At 45.9% G+C, this 19877-nt stretch overlaps 1 protein-coding gene across 1 annotated transcript in view; it reads left to right on the forward strand.

The window, feature by feature from the left end:
• The window catches only part of GNB5 (G protein subunit beta 5), a 65799-nt gene that overhangs the window by 13137 nt on the left and 32785 nt on the right, over nt 1–19877 (forward strand). The window contains exons 2-3 of the mRNA XM_055279158.2: nt 13929–14065; nt 18101–18142. Of these exons, the coding sequence (XP_055135133.1) occupies nt 13929–14065; nt 18101–18142 (179 nt within the window). The remainder of the gene's footprint in view (nt 1–13928; nt 14066–18100; nt 18143–19877) is intronic.

A 19877-nucleotide genomic window follows, 5' to 3' on the forward strand; every position in this document is an offset into this window, starting at 1 on the left:
ATTCGGTGTAAGTTTATCATATATGGCTCTTATTATTTTGATATGTTCCTTCAATACCTTGTTTATTGCTAGTTTTTAACATGAAGGGATGTTGAATTTTATTGAAGGCCTTTTCTGTGTCTATTGAGGTAATCACGTGGTTTTTTCTTTAGTTTTTTTTATATGATGAATTATATTTACTGATTTGAGTATGTTGAACCAATGTTGCATCCTAGGGATGAATCCAACTTGATAGTGTTGGATAAGTTTTTTGATGTGCTGCTGGATTCAGTTTCCCAGTATTGGGAATCATTTATTGATGATTTTTGCACCAATCTTCATCAGGGGGATGTTGGCCTGAAGTTTTCTTTTTTCTTTTCTTTTTTTTTTGAAATGGAGTCTTGCTCCTGTTGCCCAGTCTGGAGTGCAATGGCATGATCTCGACTCACTGCAACCTCTACCTGCTGGGTTCAGGCGATTCCCTGCCTCAGCCTCCTAAGTAGCTAAGATTACAGGCGCCTGCCACCATGCCCGGCTAATTTTTTGTATTTTTAGTAGAGACAGGGTTTCACCATGTTGGCCAGGCTGGTCTCGAAGTCCTGACCTCAGGTGATCTACCCGCCTCAGCCTCCCAAAGTGCTGGGATTACAGACGTGGGCCACTGCACTCGGCCAAAGTTTTCTTTTTTTGTTGTATCTCTGCCAGGTTTTGATATCTGGATGATGCTGACCTCATAAAATCAGTTAGGGAGGAGTCCCTTCTTTTCAATTGTTTGGAATAGTTTCAGAAGAAAGGGTACCAGCCCCTCTTTGTACCTCTGGTAAAATTCAGCTGTAAATCTGTCTGGTCCTGGGCTTTTTTTTGTTGGTAGGCTATTTGTTACTGCCTTAATTTCAGACCCCATTATTGGTCTATTCAGGGATTCCATTTCTTCCTGGTTCAGTCTTGGTAGGGTGTATGCATTTCGGAATTTATCCATTTCTTCTAGATTTTCTAGTTTATGTGCATAGAGGTATTTGTAATATTCTCTGATGGTTGTTTGTATTTCTGTGGGGTCAGTGGTGATATCCCCTTTATCATTTCTGATTGTGTCTATTTGATTCTCCTCTCTTTTATTAATCTATCTAGTGGTCTGTTTTATTAATTTTTTCAAAAAACCAGCACCTGGATTCATTGATTTTTTTGAAGGGTTTTTCATGTCTCTATCTCGTTTAGTTTCACTGTGATCTTGGTTATTTCTTGTCTTCCGCTAGCTTTGGGGTTTGTTTGCTCTTGGTTCTCTAGTTCTTTTAGCTGTGATGTTAGGTTGTTGATTTGAGATCTTTCTAGCTTTCTAATATAGACATTTAGTGCTAAAATTTCCCTCTTAACATTGCTTTAGCTGTGTCCTAGAGATTCTGGTACGTTGTCTCTTAGTTCTCATTAGTTTTAAATAACTTCTTGATTTCTGCCATAATTTCATTATTTACCTAGGAGTCATTCAGGAACAGGTTGTTCAATTTCCATGTAGTTGTGTGGTTTTGAGTGAGTTTCTTAATCTTGAGTTCTAATTTGATTTCGCTGTGGTCTGAGAGACTGTTATGATTTCAGTTCTTTTGCATTTGCTAAGGAGAGTTTTACTTCCAATTATGTGATCAATTTTAGAGTAACTGGCATGTGGTCATGAGAAGAATGCATATTCTGTTGTTTTTGGATGGAGAATTCTGTAGATATCTGTCAGGTCCACTTTATCCAGAGCTGAGTTCAGGTTCTGAATATCTTTGTTAATTTTCTGTCTCAATGATCTGTCCAGTATTGCCAGTGGGGTGTTAAAGTCTCCCACTATTATTGTGTGGGAGTGTAAGTCTCTTTGTAGATCTGTAAGAACTTGCTTTATGAATCTGGGTGCTCCTGTATTGGGTGCATATATATTTAGAATAGTTAGCTCTTCTTGTTGAATTGAACACTTTACCATTATGTAATGCCCTTCTCTGTCTTTTTTTATCTTGTTGGTTTAAAGTCTGTTTTGTTGGAACTAGGATTGCAGTGCCTGCTTTTTTCTGTTCTCCGTTTGCTTGGTAAATTTTCCTCCATCCCTTTATTTTTAGCCTATGCGTGTCTTTGCATGTGAGATGGGGCTCTTGAATATAGTATACCAATGAGTCTTGACTCTTGATCCAGCTTGCCATTCTGTGTCTTTTAATTGGAGCATTTAGCCCATTTACATTTAAGGTTAATATTGTTATGTGTGAATTTGATCCTGTCATCATGATGCTAGCTAGTTATTTTGCAGACTTGTTTGTGTAGGTGCTTCACAGTGTACTTATACTTCAGTTTTTTTTTTTTTTTTTTTTTTTTTTTTGTAGTAGCTGGTAACAGTTTTTCCTTTCCATATTTAGTGCTTCCTTCAGGAGCTTTTACAGGGCAGGCCTGGTGGTGATAAATTTCCTCAGCATTTGCTTGTCTGAAAAAGATCTTATTTCTCCTTTGCTTATGAAGCTTAGCTTGGCTGCATATAAAATTCTGGGTTGGAAATTCTTTTCTTTAAGAATGTTGAATATTGGCCCCACTCTCTTCGGGCTCATAAGGTTTCCACTGAGAGGTCTGCTGTTAGTCTGGCGGGCTTCCCTTTGCCTTTCTCTCTGGCTGCCCTTAACATTTTTTCTTTCATTTCAGTCTTGGAGAATCTGATGATTATGTGTCTTGGGGTTGATCTTTTCGGGGAATATCTTACTGGGGTTCTCTGGATTTCCTGAATTTGAACATTGCCCTGTCTTCTTAGGTTAGGGAAGTTCTCCTGGATGATATCCTGAAGTATGTGTTTTAGCTTGGTTCCATTCTCCCCATATCTTTCAGGTACCCTAATCAGTTGTAGGTTCAGTCTTTTTACATAATCCCATATTTACTGGAGGTTTTGTTCATTCCCTTTCATTCTTTTTTCTCTATTCTGGTCTGCTTGCCTTATTTTAGAAAGATAATCTTCAAGCTCTGAGGTTGTTTCCTACGCTTGGTCTGTTCAGCTGTTGATACTTGTGATTGCATCGTGACATTCTTGTGTTGTATCTTTCAGCCCTATCAGGTCATTTATGTTCCTCTCTAAACTGGCTATTTTGGTTCTCAGCTCCTGTAATGTTTTTTCATGATTCTTAGCTTCTTTGCATTGGGTTAGAACATGCTCCTTTAGCTCAGTGAAGTTCATTATTACCCACCTTCTGATGCCTACTTCTGTCAGTTCCTCTATTTCAGCCTCAACCAGTTCTGTGCCTTTGCTGTAGAGATGCTGTGATCATGTGGAGAAGAGGTACTCTGGCTTTTTGAGTTCTCAGCGTTTTTGCATTGATTCTTTCTCATCTTTGTGGGCTTATCTATCTTCAGTCTTTGAGGTTGCTGACCTTTGAATGGGGTTTTTGTGGAGTCTTGATGATGATGTTGCTTTCTTTTTTATTTTTATTTATTTATTTATTTTGAGATGGAGTCTGGCTCCGTCGCCCAGGCTGGAGTGCAGTGGTGCGCTCTCGGCTCACTGCAAGCTCCGCCTCCCAGGTTCACGCCATTCTCCTGCCTCAGTCTTCTGAGCAGCTGGGACTACAGGCGCGCCCGCCACCACACACAGCTAATTTTTTTTATTTTTATATTTTTAGTAGAGGCGGGATTTCACCGTGTTAGCCAGGATGGTCTCGATCTCCTGACTTCGTGATCCGCCCGCCTCGGCCTCCCAAAGTGCTGGGATTACAGGCTTGAGCCACCGAACCCAGCTTTTTTTTTTTTTTTTTTTTTTTTTAGACAGAATCTTGCTGTTGTCTCCCAGGCTGGAGTGCAATGGCACCATCTCAGCTCACTGCAACCTCTGCCTCCCAGGTTCAAGCGATTCTCCTGCCTCAGCCTCCCAAGTAGCTGGGATTACAGGCGCCCGCCATCACGCCCAGCTAATTTTTGTATTTTTAGTATTTTGTGTATTTGTATTTCACCATGTTGGTCAGGCTGGTCTTGAACTCCTGACCTTGTGATCCTCTTGCCTCGGCCTCCCCAAGTGCTGGGATTACAGGTGTGAGCCACCGTGCCCGGCCTGTTTTTCTTTTAACAGTCAGGCCTCTCCTCCACAGGGCTGCTGCGGTTTACTGGGGGTCCACTCCAGACACTTATTGCCTGGGTCTCTCCTGCACCTGGAGGTATCACCAGTGAAGGCAGCAAAACAGCAAAGATGGCAGCCAGCTCCTTCCTCTGGAGACTCCATCCCAGAGGGGCACCAACCTGACGCCATCTGGAATGCTCCTGGAGGAGGCATTTGTAGACTCCTGTTGGGAGGTCTCACCCAGCCAAGGGGAATGGGATCAGGGACTCGCTTAAAGAAGCGGTCTGGCTGCCTCCTGGTGGAGCAGGTGCGCTGTGCTGAGGGAAACCTCCCTCATCCAGACCACGCAGACTCTCCAGAGCATCCAGGTCCCACTTAAAGTAGCAGTCTGGCCATGATCTGCCACAGCAGCTGTGCTGCGCTGTGGGGAATTCCTCCCAGTTTGGACCACCCTGACTCCCGGGAGCTGGCAGACCAGGATGGCCTACTTGAGCTGCAGGTATGGTGTCTGTCCCTCCTACCCGTCCACCCAGCTCGGTCGTCTCAGGCCGTCTCCAACCTCTACCACTGGCTGGCTGGAATTACAAGACAGTGAGTCTTAGCCTGTGAGGTGCTTGGCTCCCTGGCGTCACCCCCCTTCCTAGGGGAATAGATGGATCTCTTTCCTCACAGGACTTCCTTGGGCCGGAGTTCGCAAAAACTCCTGGGTCTCTGTGTGTGCCCACGCTGCCACCGAGAGTCCGCACAGCTCTGTGCTTTGGACCCAAGGCCCTCGGTGGCTTGGGCTCACGAGGTGATCTCACGATCCACAGGTTGCAAAGATCTATGGGAAAACCCTGGTTTCCCGGGCGTGGTCACACAATCACTCACCGCCTCCCTTGGCCGGTGGTCGGGGCTCCCCTGGCTCAGTGTTGCACTCGGGTGGGCCATCGCCCCACCCTGCTTTTCCTCGCTCTCTGTGAGTCGCCCCGACTAGCTAGTCAGTCCCAACGCAAGAATCTGAATACCTCAGTTGAAGGTGTGGAATTCAATCGCCATTCCGTTCTCCACGAGCGCTGCAGATCGCAGCTGCTTCCAATCAGCCATCTTGGCCCGCCCTGTGGTTTTTTTTTTTCTGGTTTTGTTTTTTAACGCTAGTCAAGTGAAGCAGTGGGAGTGGAGAAGGAACAAAGAAATCTGTAACTGGTTGTAATCAATTAGTAGTAAACACCATTGCACTCGGATCCGCCTGTTTGAGGGTTTTGTATCCATCCTATCCCATTCTACTTTGGCACAGAATCAGACTACGTGAGTTTTTTTAAATTAGCATTAAATTTTTTTTCTCCTTGATTCCTTTAATCTACCAAAAGGTGGCCATGAAAAGACTGTATATATTAGTGCAAATTTGAAAGTGATTCCAGATCATTTTTTAAATAGTTTTGTTTTCCTATTTAAGACATCTCACTTGTCTTCTTTACAATCAGTTTCAGAGTATTCATTTTCAGGGACATTTTAGAGCTTGTTCATGCTTTGGTTCCTTTTTTTTTTTTTTCATTGCCTTATAATGTAATGAGAAGGACCCTGTTGTGAATTTTCACTTTATAAATTTACATGGTTTGAATTCTTGTGTATTGAGCTGCACACCATATCTTTTGCTTTCAGTTCATGTATGCACAGATTATAAAATAAATAACAAAACTATTCCCTGAAAGTTGAGAGTAAGCCACATCGTGATGAAAAGTTAAGTTTTTGCTAGAATTCTATTTCCAAGGCCCTGTGAGATACTCTGTAATACCCTCATTTTACAGAGCAGGGTGCAGGCTCAGAGGAGACATGTGTTCACCTTTAATTTGTTAACTGTGCTCTTCCCTCAGGCCCCATTTTCCTTTTCTGAGAAGCAAGGGGGCTTGGTGTAGCTCACTGGCCTTCATGCTTGCTGTTTGGACTCCAGGGGTAGACGTGATATTTGGAACTTACGGGTAGACGTGCCTTCGTGTCTGGCCGTCACCCTCCCTCCACTGTTCACCAGCTCAGCTCTGCCTTCATCTGTTTTCCGTATTGGACTTCTGATAAGATTTTGTCCATGAGCCAAAGCAGAGGCAGTTGCAGGAGACTTCTACAGGTAAAATGGGAGCTTGAAGACTATCGCTCCACATGGTTACCCAACTCCAAGTGCTATCCAGTTGACCCATCCTTCATGTTCAGCCTGGCATGCAGCACAGGGCCAGACTGTGAAAGGTGCTCAGTCCTTGCTTGTTGAGTCATTCAGGTCTCTTCTGGCTCTAACTTTCCATGATTCTTCCAGCCAAGTGGCTGCCAAGCCAAGACCCGGGCAGGTTTCTTCACTCCTGATCTAGGCTCTCTAGCTCTGTGACCCATTGATCTGGCTACATCAAAGAGGTATGGCCAAGCACGGTGGATCACACCTATAATCCCAGCCCTTTGGGAGGCTGAGGTGGGTGGACCACTTGAGGCCAGGACTTCGAGACCAACCTGGAAAACATGGTGAAACCCCATCTCTACTAAAAAAATGCAAAAATTAGCTGGGCATGGTGGCGCGTGCCTGTAATCCCAGCTACTTGAGAGGCTGAGGCATGAGAATTGCTTGAACCTGGGAGGTGGAGGTTGCAATGAGCCAAGATCACGCCACTGCACTCCAGCCTGGGCAACAGACTGAGACTCTGTCTCAAAAAAAGAGAGAGGCATGGAGGATCCAAAGTTAGGATGTCTCCTGGACTTAGAAGCCATTGTCAATGCCTCACCTACTCCTTGATTTTCTAAATAATGATAGCTACCCGCCCACAGATTCGCCCATTATTGGAGGTATGTAAATGTTCTTAGGGATCCAAGTATGTGTGCATGAGGTCCTTAGCCTCTCTGAGCTCCAGGCTCCTCATCTGTAGAAATGGAGATAAAGCCTTTGTCTTCAGGCTGTTGTGTAAAGCACTCAGCCCAGTGCCTGTCACCCAGAGACACGCAATCAATGGTGGATATTGGTAACATATATCAAAAGCCTTAAAAAATATGCTTTCCCTTTGACTCAGTAATTCCACGAATTGGAATTTATCTAAGGAGATAATACAGTACAAGGGTATCATGGTAGCCCTGGGACAAAGTAAGTATCCACCAGTAGGAGATTCAGAGATTATAGTATGTGTATACAGTGGAATGTTATGGAGTCATTAAAAATGATAGATAGGCTGGGTGTGGCAGCTCACACCTGTAATCCCATGCCTGTAGTCCCCCAAATTTTATGTGGCATGTTGTCTGCTTACACACATATATATGTGTGTGCGCATATGTGGAGGAAAGGCTGGAAGGGTACACACCAAATGATAAGAATGGTCAGTCTAAGCAGAATTATGTGACCATATATTTTTATTTTCTGATTATTTTCAATGAATATACATTTACTTCTATAATTCTATAAAAGGCAATCAAGACAAAACCATCTCTCCATTCGCAACCCCTCTTTTCATTCACCCATTCTCTGTTATTCTAAACATGATCTCTAGTTTTCATGGCTCCCCCATTTCAAAAGCCCCGTTTCTCTTTGGGTCATGTTGTTTCCAGTCTTCTAGTTCTCAGCTCCTAGTACACCAACTCTAGTTTTGCCACTCCTGGCCTGCCAGCTGCCTGTTAGGCACTTTAATTTGCCTTCTCAGTTGAACCTTAGAACACTCCCATGGATTGGGTCATTGTCTGCCATTTTCCTAAAAAACAGCAACAAAAGTAGACATTAAGAAGCTAATTTCCTGGCCGGGCACGGTGGCTCATGCCTGTAACCCCAACACTTTGGGAGGCAGAGGCGGGTGGATCTCCTGAGGTCAGGAGTTCGAGACCGGCCTGGCCAACACGGTGAAACCCCATCTCTATGAAAAACACAAAAATTAGCCAGGTGTGGTGGCATGGGCCTGGAATCCCAGCTACTCGGGAGGCTGAGACAGGAGAATCACTTGAACCCAGGAGGCAGAGGTTACAGTGAGCGAAGATCACGCCATTGCACTCCAGCCTGGGCAACAGAGTGAGACTCCATCTCAAAAAAAAAAAAAAAAAAAAAAAAAGCTAATTTCCCACCTACCCTTTTCCACCCCAACTCCTGTGCATCCTTCAAACCAGGCTTCAGTGACATCACCTCTAATGACCACGCCTGCCAGCAGAGTCTGTTCCCCTCTGGCTCCCTGACCCTGGGTGACAGCCTCTGTCAGCCACCATCGCACTGCACTGTAGTTGTTACCTGGGTGCTGACCTGTCTGCCCCCTCCAGACTGTGAGCTCAGTAAGAGCAGAGACTGTCTTACTCTTTTCTGTACCCAAGCACCTGGCACAGTTCTTGGCACATAGTAGAGATTCTGGAACCGTCATTCAAGCAGCATTCACTGGCCTACACTTCCTCTTGAGTTCCAGCCATGACTTTGATTCTGATTCCTTGGTCTGGACTGGCATCTAGAATATTCAGCATCTCAAGCTTCACAGGACCCAACCGAGCAGGGAGGCCACAGAGGCAAGCATCCTCTCCCTGGACATGGCAAGGAGAACATCCAGGGACAGGGAGCAGTTTCTAGGCTGTTCCAGTCTGACCTTGGAGGGACCACAGAGAAGGGTGGTGCAGCAGATGGTGTGTCTGCTGGAGAGGGGGCTGCCAAAGAAGAGGAGTCTCTTCCCTGGTTTCCCTCCTCCAGTGTTGTCTCTGTCAACGCTGTCCTCCAACGCTGCAGCCACACATAGTCATGAGAAGGCAGATCGGACCACGGCACTCCTCTGAAGACAGCAGCCTGCTGTCACAATGGGATAAATGAGCTCTGTCATGGGTGTACAGCGCCATTACTTGCCCGCACCCACCCCTTATTCTGCAATCAAGTTGTTTATTCCACTCCTAAAAAATACTGGTGTAAAAAATTTTACATCAGTATTATTGTTGGACCTTTGCTTTTGCCATTTCCTCAGCTTAGCCTACCCACCTAGGACCTCCTCTGATCTGACTCACCTTTTTATCCTTTCGACTGAGCTCAGATGCCACCCCAAAAGGCCCAGTGCAGTGCCCCATCCTGTGGGACAGAAGCTTCCTGTGTCCACACATCTAGCTTAGCAAGTCCCATGTTGTATGGAAATCATCATTATGGCTCCATCTCTTCCCTCAACTCTAAACTCCAGTGAGGGCGGGGACTGACTCTCATATATCTGGGTGGTCCCAGAGGCTGGCACAGACTGAACTGGAATGAACTAGGAAAGAATTTGAGCTGTATCTAAATGGTTTAAGGGTTTGTGCGTGGTGAAGTCCAAATCCAAGTTGCTCAGGGAACAGGATAGGGCCAGGAGGGGGAAATGAAAAAAAAAAAGGAACTTTTTTTAAAAAAAGGCTGGTGAGCTCCTTGGATCAGAAAATAGGTCTGAAACCATGTGTGTGCCTCCCACTCCCAGTGCTAGTGAGCGTGCCCTGTTAAATTGATGAGTTGTTTGACAGCTGAAGTAGGGATGATGGATTAGGGATAGGGAGAGGTACAGAAAAAGAAGGCAAAGAGAGGCCGGGCGCCGAGGCTCACGCCTGTAATCCCAGCACTTTGGGAGGCCGAGGCGGGCGGATCACGAGGTCAGGAGATCGAGACCACCCTGGCTAACACGGTGAAACCCCGTCTCTACTAAAAATACAAAAAATTAGCCGGGCGCCGTGGCAGGTGCCTGTAGTCCCAGCTACTTGGGGGGCTGAGGCAGGAGGATGGCGTGAACCTGGGAGGCGGAGCTTGCAGTGAGACGAGATCGCGCCACTGCACTCTGGCCTGGGCGAAAGAGCAAGACTCCGTCTCAAAAAAAAAAAAAAAAAAAAAAAAAAAAGAAGGCAAAGAGGCTTGATTGTTTTGTTCACCCACCAAAAACTGCTGCTTAGGATTGCTACCATTGATTGAAATTTAATAAATACTAAGCATTTCATTTATTCCTTCAGTAAATATTACTGGGTACTCACTGTATGCCAAGCTGGAGAATGTCATAGCCAACCCTTATCAAGTGTTCCCTTTTGTGCCAGGCTTGAATAGTTGTCCCCACAACCCCACAGGGGAAGAGAGGTGGTGAGAAAGTACATGATTTGCTCAAGGTTGTGCAGCTGGTGTGCGGCAGAGCCAGGCTTTGACCCAAGCCCCCAAATCCAGAGCCTGGATTTTTAACTGCTTTGCTCCAGTTTTGCGTCTGAAGAAGATCAAACAAGACAGCACTCCTGTCTTCCTGGAGCTAGTGGAATTTCTTAACAGGTAGTCATTATATTCTAGCAAATTCTTATTATAGAAACCAGCTGGTTATATTCAACATTAAAAAAAAAAATTAAATCCTGGAGGAATGGTCCTCCAGAAGGCAAAGGAGAAACCACATCTGCCCTGAACCAAGTTCGTACAAATAATACCCAGCACGTATTCAGCTCATTTCCAGGTCTTTTTTTTAACTTCCTAATTTTTAATTTAAAAAAATTTTTTTAATTCAATGGATGCAAAATTTGGCAGATAGAAACAGGATGGAGTGGGTTGGCAGTGATCTACATGTGGGAAGAAAAAATGTAGTGAGAAAAAAATAATTAATAGTTGGGATCTATTCAAATTCATATTATGTAAGGAGGACCCTATTTTGGTTGGGTGAATCATCTTTTTTATTAAAAGGGAAATTATCAAAAAGCTATGGCTATCCTAATGTTGAATTGGGGGAAGCAGCAATAATATTAATGTAAAATTTCAAAGTAAAATAATAAAATATGCTCACAACTCTGGGCCGATAGAGCCTTATATAAAAGGCCTATATGGCCAGGCGCGGTGGCTCACTCCCGTAATCCCAGCACTTTGGGAGGCCAAGGTGGGTGGATCACGAGGTCAGATGATTGAGACCATCCTGGCCAACATGGTGAAACCCGTCTCTACTAAAAATACAAAAATTAGCTGGGCGTGGCACTACATGCCTGTAATCCCAACTACTCCAGAGGCTGAGGCAGGAGAATCGCTTGAACCCGGGAGGTAGAGGTTGCAGTGAGCCAAGATGGCGCCACTGCACTCCAGCCTGGGTGACAGAGCGAGACTTCGACTCAAAAAAAAAAAGGCCTATAAGAATTTGGAAAATTCAATCTGTTTTTAAACTTTATTAGATGTGTTTTGTAAAGAACGTATCTGTAAAAGACGAATATGCTGTTTGTGGCAGTAAATAATGCAATGTTTTAGCAGAAGCAACGGCATAATAATTGAACATTCATGTAGCACTTTAGAGTTTAGCAAGGTTTTTGTTTTGTTTGTTTGTTTGTTTGTATTTTTAGACAAGGTCTAGCTCTGTCACCCAGGCTGGAGTGCAGTGGCACAATCTCAGCTGACTGCAACCTCTGCCAACTGCGACCTTTGTCCCCAGGCTCAAGCAGTTCTCCTACCTTGGCCTCCCAAGTAACTGAGACCACAGATATGTGCCACCACATCCAGCCAAGTTTTTGTATTTTTGGTAGAGACGGTGTCACCATGTTGCCCAGGCTGATCTCAGACTCCTGAGCTCAAGCAATCCACCTACCTTGGCTTCCCAAAGTGCTGGGATTACAGGCGTGAGCCACCGTGCCTGGCCTAGTTTAGCAAGTATTTTTACAGTTTGGGTTTTCGCAAAGACTTTTAGCCCACGTACAACTTTGCTCTTTTATCACAAAGAAATGAGGCAACTAAAAGGAACTTTTAGTTCCTTGGAGAAGCAGCTGATTTTAGAGCAAGGACAGGGAAGGAACAACAGAAGCTTGAAATGAGAAGTGCTCAGACTATGAGGGGGACGTGTCAGAAGGTCACGGGAACCTGCTTGATGGGGCTCCCCATCACCTGGGACAATTTGAAGATCAAAGTCAATAGTATTAGTAATGGATTACAACCTCTTGAATAAAGTAAGAACCCATGAGTCTCTACTGATGTAAATGAATGAATAAATAAATAACTCGGAGAGGAGGCAGAGCTCCTCCTTAGAAAGCCAACTAATGAGTGCAGAGGGAAGGATGGACTGAGAAAGATCACCACTTGCCAGCCATCATCACAATCACTCATTCAGGCCAGAATCATTAGTGGTATTAAAATAAGTCCGTTGGGGTTTGAGGGGTAACACGATGTTTATATAGCCTCAGAGTACCTCCCCAACAAGACACGTTTCATTACAAAAGGTAAGATGGTAACTCTCCAGTGGAGAGACCTGGCAGGTGCCCCCTTAACCAGATGATCCCCGGTGACCCCACCAGCAGTGGGAGTCATGTGCCCAGGTGGGATTCAGTGACATTAGCTCAGCACCCCACTCTATGTCCCTGCCAAACGTGTTTTACCCAAACTAATCTGAAGGAAGCATCAGACCACATTACAAGAAGGAACCAAATAACTGGAGGCTAAATAAACATGGCAACTGAATGCAATCTATGACCATGGATTTTCTTTTGCTGTGAAGGTTATTATTTGGACAATAGGCAGTATCTCAATAAGTCTGTAGATTAGTGTTGTTTCAGCATTAATTTTCTAATTTTGATCATTACACTTTGGTTATTTAAGAGAGTTCCTTGTTTTTAGGATATACACACTGAAGCATTTTGGGGAGGGAAGGATGGGAGGAAGGATTTCCCAGGAAGGCACGCTGCTGTCGTAGGACTCAGACCACAGAGTCAGCCCCTCTCGGCTCAGGCTTCCAGTTGAAGAGAAATGGGCCACGACCCCGTCAAGCCTCAGCAGCTCCCTGGGAAGACATGAGGGGCAGCTGCCTTGTCTCTTCCCACCCTGTTCCTCTGTGTGTTTGCCTAGGCTGTTCCCCCCTGAAAGTGCCTTCTTCCCTCCTCACCTGCCTGGAGAAAGGCCAGCTGAGAGGTTTCAAGGAAGGAGATGTAGATGGAGAGTTCAGAGCCCTGGCTTCTCCTTCTCACATAGCCACCAACAAGAGAGGGAAGTGGGGAGTGGCCACGGGATCCCTGCAGACCTCGGCGTCCTCCCCTGAAGGGCCTGGACCAGCTGGTCTTTGTGGCTTTCCAGCCACTTCCTACGAACTTGTCCCTCTCAGACTCATCAGTCTCAGCTTCTCTACAAGCCCCTAGAAATCTCGCCCTTGGCCTCAGGAAAGAAGCTTGTGGTCCCAGCCCTGAGAGATTGACTTTTGGATCTCTTTTCTGGTGTAGGTGGTGCTATGAGTGGATCGTGTATTCAGACTTTTAGGACATTGCATTGATTTCTGTGGACACTAAGTTTTTCAGTAAACTCACAGGTGTGCAGTTTGCAGACAGCTTGCTTGGCAGTTTGCTGGTTCATTCGTTCCTGCGCCATGTGTATGAGGTACCTGCCATGTCCAGGCCGGTGCTAGGCACACAGAGGGTCAGCTAGACACAGCCAGCTCTAGAGCTGCAGGGTGTACCTTATAGTCCTGATGGGACAGTTTTGTAAAGTCAGTTTTCCTTGTGATGACAAAGTGGTAGGCAGGAGAACTAGAAGCCCCAGCCTGGTTCGCTGTTGGTTGTATGAACTTGTCTTAGCCAGATAACCTCTGTGAGTCTCAGTTTCCCTACCTGCTAAATGGGCATAGCAGTCTCACTCTGCTGCCCGTCCTGCCCTCCTCTTGGAGCTGTGTCCCTTAAAGGGAATAATTTTATGTAGTGCTTTATGAATATGAGGTGGTCTTGTTGTTAATCCCTCAACATGGATAGATAAAACTGCTTTGAAAAATATAGGGTCTTAAACACAAAGAGAGAGTGGCAGTGTTGTCTCTACCCTCTACTGATCTTAAAAGAAGGAGTGCTGCTAGGATGTAATGGTAAGGAATCAGAGACTCAAGCTGTGCCTTGTTATGGAGGAAACCCATGGGGCTGCCTCCCTCTGCAGAGCATATGTCTGTGCTGTGCCAGCCCAAAGCCCAGAACCTGGTCCTTAGCAAGGGGACTGACTATGGCCTTGTCTTTCCAGTGCACCAGGTGGCAGAGCGGGTGGAGGCCCTGGGGCAGTTTGTCATGAAGACCAGAAGGACCCTCAAAGGCCATGGGAACAAAGTCCTGTGCATGGACTGGTGCAAAGATAAGAGGAGGATCGTGAGCTCGTCACAGGTATGTCACACCTGCTGCATAACTGGTGAGTGGGTTTTGGATTTTATAGCTAAGGGGGAGGAGAGCTGTCCCTTTCCAAAAGCCCTCTTCTGATCTTTGTGACTTTGCTCATTCTCCGAAGGATGTGATTTAGCGTAAAGAACTCTCTTAAGTATTATAGAACTTCACTAATTTGGGTAGATTTGAAGTTGGTAATAGTTGAAACAGTGTAGACTATATTTAACCAATATGGTGAATCATTGAAAATAATTTCAAAGTCTTATTTGTAAATGAAACCAGTTTTTAAATAGATTCTTTTTTTTCCAAGTTGAGGGCATAAGATTCTATCAGTGACTTTCTTTCAATTTAAGGAGTTTAGCAATTCTTATGTCGTAAAGAACAATGTTAAGATACATCTCTTGTAAAATACAATTTTAAAAATCATATCATTTACATAGTTTATTTTGTATATTATTTATTAATTATCTGTTACTCCAAAAAATTACCCCCAAATTTAGCAGCTTAATTATCTCGCATGGTTTCTGAGAGTCAGGCATCCGGGAGTGGCTCCACTGGGTGGTTCGGGCTCGGGTGGTTTGTGAGGTTGTGTGAAGATGTTGGTCGGGGCTGTGGTTGCCGACAGCTGGACTAAGGTGGAGACTCACTTCCAGGGTGCCTTGTTCACATGGCTCTTGGCTGGAGGCCTCAGTTCCTCACCATTCGACCTGCTCACAGCATGGTAGCTGGCCTCTCCCAGAGCGAGTGATCCACAAGAAGGGGCAGAGGCAGGGCCATGCCATATTTCATGACCTGGCCTCAGAGGTGACAGTCCATTGCTCCTGTTGTATTCTGTTGGTCACACAGAACAACCCTGATATAAAGAGGAAAGAGACTATAAAAAAGTGTGACTATCAAGAGGCTAGAATGATTTGGGACTCATTTGGAGTCTGGCCCCCACAGCTCAGTACTTTTGATGTCTATTTTTATGTAACATGTATTGGACATAAAGCTATAAACTGAAGCCACATGAGATATTCTATAGGCTGGTTATAGTGGCTCATGCCTATAATCCCAGCACTTTGGGAGGCCAAGGCGGGAGGATCACTTGAATCCAGGAGTTTGAGACTAAATGGTGAGACCTTGTCTTTACAAAAATAGAAATACAAAATCAGCTGGGCATGGTGGTGCGTGCCTGTAGTGCCAGCTACTTTAGAGGCTGAGGTGGGAGTATCGTTTGGGTGTAGGAGGTCAAGGCTGCAGTGAGCTGAGATTATGCCACTGCACTCCAGCCTGGGCAACACAGTGAGACCCTGTCTCAAAAAAAAAAGAGATATTCGGCCGGGCATGGTGGCTCACGCCTGTAATCCCACCAGTTTGGGAGGCTGAGGCAGATGGATCACCTGAGGTCAGGAGTTCAAGACTAACCTGGCCAACATGGTGAAACCTTGTCTCTACTAAAAAGTACAAAAATTAGCAGGGCGTGGTGGTGGGAGCCCGTAATCCCAGCTACTCGGGAGGCTGAGGCATGAGAATCACTTGAACCTAGGAGGCGGAGGTTGCAGTGAGCTGAGATCATGCCACTGTACTCCAGCCTGGGCAACAGAGCGAGACTGTTTTGTTTTTTTTTTTTTTCTCAAAAAAGAAAAGATATTCTATAAATCATATTTTTATGATCAGCATAGGTTTCCCCCAACCCGGGCCTTGTGCTCAGTTTTTCCAAAAGCAGGTTGGTTTGCTTCTTTTTTTTTTATAACCCTTGTAAAACTGGATATACTCTAGATAATCTGCAAACTGTAATGTCTGTGTCAGTTTTGCATTTGATAGGACAAATGTTATTACTCTCCTGGATTACCTACAAATCTAGTATGTCACATTGCACTTGCTTTTTTTTTAAGATCAAAATAAATTTATCACTTATGTATTCTACCACATTAAAGAAACAAACAAATAAAAACTTTTTACTCCCACCAGCCTGTCACAACCATTATTATTTATTTTTTCCTTTTTTCTTTTCTTGAGATGGGGTCTCACTCTGTTACCCAGGCTGGAGTGCAGCTCACTTCAGCCTTGACCTCCTAGGCTCGAGTGATCCTCCTGCCTCAGCCTCCCAAAGCACTGGGATTATAGACGTGAGCCACCTTGCCCTGCCCATTATTATTATTTTAGAGCACTTCTTTCTAGTCTTTTTCAAGAGCTTATTCTTATAAGGTGCTTATCAGAATATCCATGTCGCTCTCTAGCCTTTTGACTTCTTAAATCCAGGCAAGGTAGGCTTTGTGTTGGGTTTTCTGTCACTCACATAGCGCTGTTGGGAGGGAGGACCTTCAGCAGGGCTGGGCACACACTGTCCATCTCGCTCTGCTCCAGAGCAGGAAGAGGTGGATGTGGGTGTGGGGAGGAGGCTGGAAAGCAGGAAGCCTCTGGAACAGACCTGGACTCATCAACAGCCTTCCTGCTTAGATGCAGGAGAGTAATCACCCCAGCCACGTGGGATTAAGGCTTGGGGGTAGAGGCACATTCTCTCTGGGTATGTAGGCCCCTGCACATAAATCTGTGCTCACCGAGGAGACCATACTTAGTTTAATGAGACCCCAGAGCACACAGTGGGTGGCACACACGGGGACTCCAGAGTACACATGGGGGACAGGCAGGCAGTGACGTGGAAGAAGCCCCTAACGTGGTCACTGATGTGGGTAATACATGGAACCAGTCCCCAGCCATCAGGGGTTCCAGGTGTGGAGGACCCCACGATACAGGCATGTGGCCCCACTCCAGTTTCTGCACTAAAGGCTTACTGAATCCACCCCACACACTGTGTGTGGCCATTTAGGCAGAAATTAGACCAGAAGAACCAATGTGCTTTGGAATCTCAGAAGGCCCCCAAACCACCAACTTTGACCTTGCTTCAGGGTCCATCTGCCATGCATGGCGTTAACACAGAAATCTTCCATCAGCTCATGCAAAGCAAGCAGCTATGTCACTGCAGATCCGATCTTGCTTCTGCCCATAAGTGATGTTTTCCATCCATATCTCTGCCACCTCGTTCACCAAAATTTGGCCCCAAATGGCTTGAGTGATTAAAAAATCGAGCCTGCCAGAGAGGCTGTAGACTTCCAATCCCTGAGGATCCGATCCTCTTCCACTGTCTGCCCAGCAAGCTGCATGCCACGGTCTGGGCAGAGGACTGCTTTGCAGGGACCAGGGCTCACATGGATTTACCTCTAATGGGTTTTCATTACAAATAGATGATGCTGTAGTCACAACCCACACCCATGGGAGGCCACAGCTGGGTTACAGTGAAAGTGGCAGTGTTGTCTGTGGCAGGGCCAGCTCTGCGTTCACCCTGGCAGGGAGTGCTGTTTGCTTACTGATCGGCTGCCCACAGGGGTTCCCACCACGATGGGTGCATATCGCATGTTGTTCTCAATGTAGGTGTGAAATGTCAGAGCTGGAGCTGTGACATCTGTGAGCACCTGGAGGAATTAGACTGATCTCAGGTCCATACAGCCCCCTCCGCAGCTGTCCCTGGCAGAGAAATGGACAGAGAATGGGGAGGGGGGTTCCTGGATGGTGCCACAGGGACCATGGACTCCAAAGGAAATGGGGGAAAGGACAAAGTAGTGGAGATGTTGTGGGAGAAAAAGATTTATTATTTACCTGTCAGGTACCTAAAGGTGATGTCAGCTTTATCTTTCCCCTGGATAATTTGTTGACATTTAAGGTAAGGCAGGTGATGATAGTGTACCAACAATTTGTGCGTGGTTTGTAAATGGTATGAAAGAAGTGTCTGCGTGTTGTTTCGTTGTTCCCTGTAGTTGTATCTTTCCAAGGAATGTAAGGTTGAGAACTGATCCTTTGGCTCCGCTGGAACATCCAGCCCCTCCCGCACTCACCCCGCTTTTTTTCATGGGTAGGTTAGGGGGTCTTGATTATCCAGATCCTCATTCTGGCTTTCTACTTCACACTGCCCTGCTGGACACAGCTTTTATGAGGAATTCTCAGCAGTAATCTGTAAGACCTTGACAACCCCTAAACTGTTTGCTCTTCTCCCTCCAGGATGGGAAGGTGATCGTGTGGGATTCCTTCACCACGAACAAGGTGAGGCATTGTTCCCAGCCACGTTATAGACACTTCAGAATCCCAGCCTACTTAAAGGTCCTCTGGTCCAGCTGCCCGGCCCTGTCCTGATTTCTCTCCATGTATCCCTGCAAGTAGTTGCCTCTAGGGATGGAAACCCCAAGAAGGCCCATCCATGTTTGAACAGCTCAGCCAGCCCATTGCAGCATTTATTCCCCTATCGCCCCAAGAGGACTATTAGAGCCACCATAGGGGCTGCCAGTACCAACATGGGAATGGGCAGAGCATGGAGAACTTGCGTCCACATGTGTAACTGCATGTACTATTTGTTTTCTGAGTGATAAGAGGCACCAAAATTCTCCATTCTCTCTCCCCTCTCTTTGAGCAGACTCCATAGCCCTGTGGGAATGAACACATGGAGGGTGGGGAAGATGAGGCTGCAGTGGGATTAGGCAGAGCTACCCTGTGATGCAGTCTGATCCCCTTGCAAGTCTGGCCTGGGCATGCACAGCTCAACTTAGATTTAAATTTTAGCTCTTAATGAAAGATAAGACTAAAACCTATGTGCAGGTATGCTGGCACACCTGCATTGCATTGGCGTTTATAATAAAGAGTACTGTGTATTAAATAAGAATTCCTATATTTATTTAGGAAGCCTGCCTTTATGCTATGAAAAACATGAGACCTGTCTCTGTCTCTGTCTCATAGTGAACAGCAGCCATATTCTGCATTGTTGAGTGTGTTTCGTCAGTGTTGTGGGAAGCAGCTGGTACATGACCTGGTCAAGTGAGGGGCCAGAACGATTTTGTAGAGTCGAGTCCCTAATGGTCAGTACCCTGAGAAATAAAAATGACAACAGTTTGCACAGGGCTTTGCTATATAGCGCCTAGCTCCTTGGAAGCCTTCGTCTCTCTCAGCACCTTCTGGGCTGTGCAGGGGTGTAGTTGCTTCTGTTTACACCTTATCCTGGCATAGAGCACAGACTGATTTCTGGGGAGCCGAGGGTGCCACTTGTGGCCCGTGGCAGGGAATATAGCCATTACTTGTGAGGAAAGGGGCCTGGGATACCCTGTGCTGACAGTGGCTACCTCAGCTCATTCTCTGGAGAGCAGTAGATTATTCTTGGCCTCTGAAAGCCTACAGGGCTGCTATTGACAACAGTATTTGGGCAGGCAGTATTGGGGCCTGTGTTTCCCCGCAAAAACGCATGTAATTATAACAGAAAAGAAGACCAGCGCTTGAATGTACATTGGAAACATTAAGAACTAAGCGCGCCAGTCCCTGGCTGCTGGCTGGCTGAGTCACCCCTATCCTCCTGCATGCAGATATGCAAACAACAGAGCCATGTTTCCAATACATCTGAGCCTGAGGTCTTATTCCCATGGGATACGTGGACTCTGGTCCTGGTTCCACCACCACCAAGATGTGCGACTGCACGCAGGTCAGCCACTTGTGCCACGGTGGTTCTCGTTCTTCCTCTGTGAAGCCAGAAGCCAGGGACTGTCGTGCTTAGTTCTCGTTTATCAGTGAGCACAACCCAAGATCACCCTCCCCCCCCCGACCCATTCATACCTTCCCTGGGATGGTTTAGGACCCATAGTGGACACAGGCTCTTGCAGACTCACAAGTAAACAAACTTAAAATACATATATAAAAAGTCATTCCAGAGTATATTTTGAAAATGGAAATCAGAGTAAACAAGGAAAAGTATGTATCTGAAAGGAGATTTGGGCATACCTTCTAAAGAAAAGGGGCC

Source organism: Symphalangus syndactylus, chromosome 5 (assembly GCF_028878055.3).
Source record: "Symphalangus syndactylus isolate Jambi chromosome 5, NHGRI_mSymSyn1-v2.1_pri, whole genome shotgun sequence".
Classification (NCBI taxonomy): Eukaryota; Metazoa; Chordata; class Mammalia; order Primates; family Hylobatidae; genus Symphalangus; species Symphalangus syndactylus.